A 6,837-nucleotide genomic window follows, 5' to 3' on the forward strand; every position below is an offset into this window, starting at 1 on the left:
TTTGGAGGCTTGTACTCTCATCTTCTAAGGTAGAAAGCCCAAGTCCGAGGCTCATAGCCTTGCTAAGCATGCTTTATGTCTTTCTGAGGGGCCTCATGTGTGACTTGTTCAACCCTTGATCCAGTCTGTATCCCTATAAACATTGGGTAATACTTATGCTTAAAAATGGAGCATGTTTAGATTAAAAAAGAAAAGAAAATACTTATGTTTAAAAATGAAACAAAGCAAGAGATTGAGTAAATGTTCACTGCAACCTTTCAAACAAAAAATATGTTCACTGCAATGGAGGGAAGGGAAGGATCTGTCCGCCTCTATTTATGTTACATGCGTGTTACTCACACATCGGCCCCTTATTCGCCATTGGTTCTAGCAGGTGCACAAGTGATCTCAAGTCACTGAGCAGATCTTGTAGCACTATGTTACATGCATGCATGCTACATTTCTGAGTGGTGGTGCGTCCGGCCGGTGAGCCCGCAGAGGAAGCCCCGGCGCCGCCGCCGAGGCCGCGTGGAGCCATGGTCTTTCTCGTCGATGTCGGGCTTCTTGGGCGCCGCCAACATCTTCGTCAGGCGCTCCTCCGGCGTCCAGACGCGTCTGCGCGCATTGAGCCACGCGATGATGTCGGAGAAGACGGCCTCAACGTTCTCGTCCGGCTCGCCGGCGGTGAGGCCGTGCCACATCCCCGGGTAGAGCTTGATGGCCTTGTCCGTGCTGGCGGCGTGCTCGTACAGCGCGCGGCTCACCTCCGGGTCCGTCACGGTGTCGGCCTCGCCGTGCAGGACCAAGAAGGGCAGCTTCACCTTGGATAGGCTGTCCTCCACGTACATGCTGGTCCTGAGCATCTCCAGCGCCGTCTTGAGCCGCGGCTTGTCTTGGTAGATCAGCTTGTTCTTCCTGATCTGCTCGGCATGGCAGAAACACAACAAGATCAGATTAACTTCTAGATAGTGCGAAATACGCTACTCTAGCATGGTTTCGATACTGAAAAAAAGATAAAAATCTATCGATTGCTTTCTTATGACTGACATTCTGCACGCTGAAAATTGAAGATTCAGGCTGCATCCGAGGATGTCTGAACTCTGAAGAAGAAGTGGGAGTTTGATTTTCACCGACCTTTTCGCGCTTGTCGGGGTCCTTGAAGGCGGCATCGATGACGTCTTTGGTCGGGACGATCTTCCACCTGGGTATGATGTCCTCCACCTGCGTGAGGGCGGTGATAACCAGCGGGTGCGGCTTCACCTTCTCCGATATCTGAATGGGCGCGTTACAGATAGCACAATGTCAGTCTAGAGAAATGCATGGCATGGCGGGATAACAATAAAAAGGAAAACAACTAATCTCATGCTCATGGTTGGAGGCTTGCAGCCGAGAGAGACCTTGCACATGGGCGCGACGAGGACGGCGCCGTCCCAGAAGGTGGGGTCCTTCCTGTGCAGCAGCAGCGCCACGGCGCCGCCCATGGACTCGCCGTACAGGAACCTGCTCTTGCTCCGGTACTCTTCCAGGTCTGCACGAGTTTCATGTGACGGTTAGTAATGTCTGAAGGCAGTAACAAGATTTATTTTCCTTCTTGTAAGATAAGAAGAGAGGAAGAAAGTGGTACAGTACCGCAGATGGACTTGTAGAATCGGTCGCAGTCGTCGACGAGGCGGTGGAAGCTGCGGATGTAGCAGCGGGTGCCCATGGACTTGCCGTGCCCCTCGTAGTCCATCCCGAACACGCCGTACCCCGCCGCCGCCAGCCGCACGCCGCACGCTGGGAAACGGTAGTAATCAGTCGTTAGTAGATCATGTAGGCCGAGAAATGCATTCATTTTATTTACTATTATAGTGTCAAAAAACATCTTACATTTTGAAACAGTGAAAGTTCTACCTAATAGGCTAAAGTTTCGGCTTGAAGGAAAACCAATTTCCCACTAGCTCTACCAAACAAACAGTTGCTAATCAAAGACAGAGGAGGACCGCCACTCCAACCAGAGCACTATAGTACTTGTCCATCTGATGGGGTCGTATCTACTCCACTCCCCCTATACCATTACCACCATCCTTAATTGAAGAGGACGGCCAGAGTGGACAGTGTGCCTCCATCATCCTCTCCAACCTCTACTCAGTTATGACGCGATACTGTATGCGTGCAGGCTCCACACGAGTCACGGCAGCTAACTAACCTATAGCGGTCGCCGATTAATTTCCTCGATGCACACACATTATAACAAGCGCCGGAACCTCAATTAAGCCCGTGAAGGACCAGTACGCCACCCGAGTACGTACGTACGTACGTACGTACGTACGCACGCGGTAGCCTGTAGGCGACCGGTGGCGACAACAAAATCGAGCTTCAGATCATGGTGTACAGCCGGCACAAGCTGAAATGTTGCTCGCCGGAGGTGGGGGCGGAGGCGGGGGACCAAGAGGTAGTTGGTCGCTGTTAATGGCGATCGAGCTACTCCGGCGGAATGGGACACCGCCCGCGCTGGGGCATACGATATCAAGCCTCAAGTACGTGCCGTCCATCGAATTAAAGGCAGGCAACAATGCCGCTGTTCTAATGAGATCTGTGAATCCGACGCGGCCAACAAGGCGACCGTGGAGCCGACGCCGGTGGTTAATGGTGGATGGGGACGGTGTGGCGTGCTGATTGATGGTCTCTCTGGCAGGCAGGCAGGCAGGGCAGCTCACCTGTAAAACCCTCGTGGACGAAAGGGACTTGCATCCAACACCCGTCCGTGTCCACGACTTAGGTAAGGCCCGGATGTGGAGGCATGCAGAGGGATCTTGAGAGTGACACCCCAACATAAAAACGCTTACTTTGGGCGAATTTTAGCAAAATCAAATCATTTAAAATTTAAAAAATTACTAAGGGAAAAAATCATCTTCTTTTTGTGTACATGATTTCCCGTAAAATGTTCTGTTTTGTACGGTGATGCGTTCAAGAATCCTTTTAGTAAGGATGGACCTTTTTTGGGCGTGACTGTGACCACTGAATTCTGGTTTATTGTACATTTATTCTTCTAGACTTATATGTGTTCTACTGTTGTACTACAAGCTTTGATGTGAATTCCTCTACCTGGTGCCTTCGGCAAAAAAAAAGAAAAAAAATTACCCTACCTGGTTTAAATGTTACACTGATGCTGGTTCTTGGTTCATGCTTTTTTTGGACCGAATGTGTAGTAGCCCACAGAAAAATTTCAAGAAACTCGTATTAAATCAGCAACAATTAATATGAAATGGAAGGATTAGCTAATAGGTTGACTGCAACAGCCCTTTGGATTGGTAGGAGTTGGTGATAGAGGCTTGTGCAGAAGGAACAGGGCTGTTAATCAGGAAAAGTTAATGAACACATTTCAATGTGTGCACACGACTGTCCAACAGAGTAGTAGTACTAAGAGGGTGCTTGGATACGTTTTAGTCTCATGACTAAAAATAGTGAGACTAAAACTTGCTAGCCTCACCTATGCTTGGATCCAAATACTAAAGAGACTAAAATCAAGTTAATAAGCATTTATTATCCTCCAAACCCTCCAATCCAGAACTCGCCTGTGTTAAAGAAGAGGAGTTAAATGAGGAGAGAGAGAGGACTAATCCATATTTTAGTAGGGGTACCCCTGACTAAATTTTTTTAGCCTCAAGACTAGTTTTAGCCACTCTTTAGGGGGTGTTTGGTTCAGAAGTCCTAGGACTTTTTTAGTCCCAGGGACTAACCAAAAAAGACTCTCTAGTAGAGTCTTTTTCTAGTCCCTGTAGAAAAAGTCCCTCCCGTTTGGTTCCTAGGTACTTTTTAGGGACTTTTTCTAGTCTCTGGGACTAAAAAGTCCCTGAGCCAAACACCCCCTTAGTCATGGGTGCTTGAAACTTTAGCCTCTTAAAAAGACTATTTTTAGTCAGACTAAAATAAGTCCCTTGGATCAAGCACCCTCTAATAATTGATTAAGAAATTAGGACAGGTGCAGATACTGCAAACACGGATGTTAATTAGGACAGGTGCTTTGAATTGAGACCTGCCTGCCCGGGTCGGCTTTTAAATGCGTGCATCAGTCAATTAATAAATGAGAGGGAATTACTGCGGTGTCTCCCCTTTCTGGTATCAACCAACAGTCCCATCTTAATCCATCAGCCATCAGCCATGGCCCGAAGCATAATTTAGGTCATTCTCTTAATTACCAGACACTACTTACTATATTAAGACAACATAAGAGATGCTTAGTAAAATAAATCAATTTGTTTTAAGGCATCACTGATTATATCTATAGCAGGATGACTAATTAAGTATTTGCCGTCTACAATAATCACTAATGCTTGGGTACCGCTTATTTCTCTAAGCATCTTGCACTGTGTGTTTAGAACATGAAATGTGCGCATCAGCCAATGAAGACATAAGATTATTTTAAGAAAATACTTTGTGAACTAATATTAGGAGTAGGGTGTTTCTCTTTCAAAAAAAGGAGTAGGGTGTTTTTTACCTCCATGGAGACAATTTTTTTTTGAAAAAAAATAGAATATCAAACTTCTCAGTTAAAAAAACTGAAAACAATACAACTATGCAAGCATATGATGTGTATGTGTGTAAAATTTCAGGATGAAATGCCTTGAAATGCGAGTTGTGCAAAAAAATATATCATGGACTTTGAGGATGAATAGTGCCTGTACAGGTTTGTATTTTTTTTGTTCAACACTCATTTTAACGTATTTCATCCCGAAAATTTACACACTTGTACATTATGTCTCTAAGTACACGTGTACTTTTTTTCCAAAAAAATTGAACATAAAAAATATTAATTTTGATCATTTAAAATTCGGACTCCATGGAGGCCGAGCTCCATTAAGCATTTTTGTAATATTAGTCCTTTCTAAAGTGCTAACTAGAATTACATGTGTGCATGGCTTGACGCAGAGGCCGGAGGTAATCCTCCTTTTCAAAAGAAAAATCACAACACAGATAAGGTACGTTGGACTGAAAACTAGCAAACAGAAGACAAGCCACTATACAAGAGACTAAGGACCACCACCAGAATTTTGTAAATGTTTGTAGTAATTAGTAAATGGAACTAATTTGTCCATTATGAATCCATATGTTCCGTGTGTTGTGTTTTTTTCCCAGGACCATTTTTCATTTATGAACTGATTATAGGACTGTACTACTAGAGTAATGCACTATCGTTCTGTCCTGGTTTATGAGTCCCCTTGTATTTTGGGTCATACTTTGACCTCCAATTTAATTATTAAAAATAAATTATATGTCATAATAGTTATATTGTTGGATTCATAATCGAAAGAGGTTTTCATTGACACTATTTTTTGTGGTATATAACTTATTTTTAGTACTCCCTCCGTAAACTAATATAAGAGCGTTTAGAATACTAAAGTAGTAATCTAAATGCTTTTATATTAGTTTACAGAGGGAGTAGTTATTAAATCAAAAGTCAGTATGATCCAAAATACAAGGATGACTAATAAAACAGGACGGAGGTAGAACTCTTAACCATGACGTAAGTATAATTATAGGCAGCTGGTAAGATTTCTTCCCATCTATGGACGCATTTGGACCGTGAGCCAGAGTTTTTACAGGCCCCTGCCCTGATATAGCTAGCGCATTCATCTGAATCCATCAATTAATGCCTTTGGAGACTATGAACAGTATTGAAGGAGAATACTATGCTACCTATGCCAACACAAACAGCTCGTGAAACCTTTGTGTAGTATACTAGCCGGACATAGAGAGGTAAAGGTTGAATATGTTCACATGCAAAGTAAGACGATGACCTCTGTGACAAGCTATTCTCATCGTCGTTTATGTAAAGACAAGTAAAATAAGATGACAAGAATGAGAAAGAAGTATATGAAAGAAAAATACTACTGGACCAAGCATACCTCTCATGAAGCCGCTGCATTCCATGCCGTAACCTGGATAACATATTAAACAGCAAAGCATGAGAAAGAGGTTTAAAACAAAACTTGCCTCGTCTAGCAAGAACTAGCTGCTGAACTGAAGGGAACCAAACGAAGTTCCCGGAAATCCATGAGCTTTATCATGGCATCATACTGCTACATACGTACCGTGGCAGAGGAAGACGAGCGCCCTCGGCGATGTGGAGGCCGGCAGCCATCCGCAGGTGAAGAGCTGCACCCCGCTCGAGTTCCTCACGTACTCCTGCGGAACACACGACATGGATCGACCAAATCGATGAGAACCAAGCGTCCGGACGAATCGAAGAGCGAAGGCATGCAATGCAATGCAGGGCCAAGAATCACCTCGTGGTACTCGACGTCCATCCTTCCTGGAGGCTTTGCGCGAAGGGCGGGGGGAGGGAGGGAGGGAGGGGCGGCGCGGCGTGAAGAGCTAGGAAGAAGGTCGGCGAGGTGGATGGACAGACGGGGCCGGGGGAGGCAGGCGAGGAGCGATGGGGCAGAGCAGGTGAGGGTTGGCCGGCTGGGTCGCGTAGGTTGGATTCTGATGCCGCTCCGCTCAAGACAGTGGTACTGGCGTGCGTACCTTGCGCTGGCCGGTGAAGCAAGGACGGGGACGACACACCTAAATCTGCCTGCGCGGTGCGGTGCCCGCGAGGTGACGCATTTATGAGCCCCGACGCCCCGACGGTGGTGGCTCGGAGACGGGAGCGGATAACGAGTTACGGTCCCGTTCGGATCGGTCAGGTCCGAGTTTGTACCCAATTGCTACAAAGAGAGCGCTTGCTTTCAAGCGTCCCGAGCGGCCGCTCTGTCAACCGTCTGATCCATCACCAGATCGTGACACGTGTGAAGTGGGACCGGCCTGGGGGAGGAGAGACGGTGGTGTTTTGTCTTGTTCTGTTTTGAATTCCTTGGTAGTCGTGCGGAGCTC

General features: G+C 46.2%; 1 protein-coding gene across 1 annotated transcript; it reads right to left on the bottom strand.

Moving 5' to 3' along the window:
- Positions 1-232: 232 nt before the first annotated feature.
- On the bottom strand, positions 233-6,580 carry LOC109759954 (caffeoylshikimate esterase). The gene is made up of 7 exons (XM_020318781.4): positions 6,249-6,580; positions 6,054-6,147; positions 5,868-5,900; positions 1,609-1,755; positions 1,377-1,507; positions 1,114-1,251; positions 233-899 (listed from the first exon to the last, which is right to left on the bottom strand). The coding sequence occupies exons 1-7, from the start codon at positions 6,267-6,269 to the stop codon at positions 435-437; spliced, it is 1,029 nt and encodes a 342-aa protein (XP_020174370.1). The 5' UTR covers positions 6,270-6,580; the 3' UTR covers positions 233-434.
- Between the last annotated feature and the right edge of the window lie 257 nt (positions 6,581-6,837).

This window comes from Aegilops tauschii, chromosome 2 (genome assembly GCF_002575655.3).
Source record: "Aegilops tauschii subsp. strangulata cultivar AL8/78 chromosome 2, Aet v6.0, whole genome shotgun sequence".
In the NCBI taxonomy this organism is placed as follows: Eukaryota; Viridiplantae; Streptophyta; class Magnoliopsida; order Poales; family Poaceae; genus Aegilops; species Aegilops tauschii.

Excerpts from the sequence above, each read along its gene's own strand:
- LOC109759954 (XM_020318781.4), bottom strand. The coding sequence starts at position 6,269 with ATGGACGTCGAGTACCACGAG. Across the intron at positions 6,148-6,248 it reads TGGACGTCGAGTACCACGAG|GAGTACGTGAGGAACTCGAG; the intron begins GTGATTCTTGGC and ends TGTGTTCCGCAG. Across the intron at positions 1,508-1,608 it reads ATTCTACAAGTCCATCTGCG|ACCTGGAAGAGTACCGGAGC; the intron begins GTACTGTACCAC and ends AAACTCGTGCAG.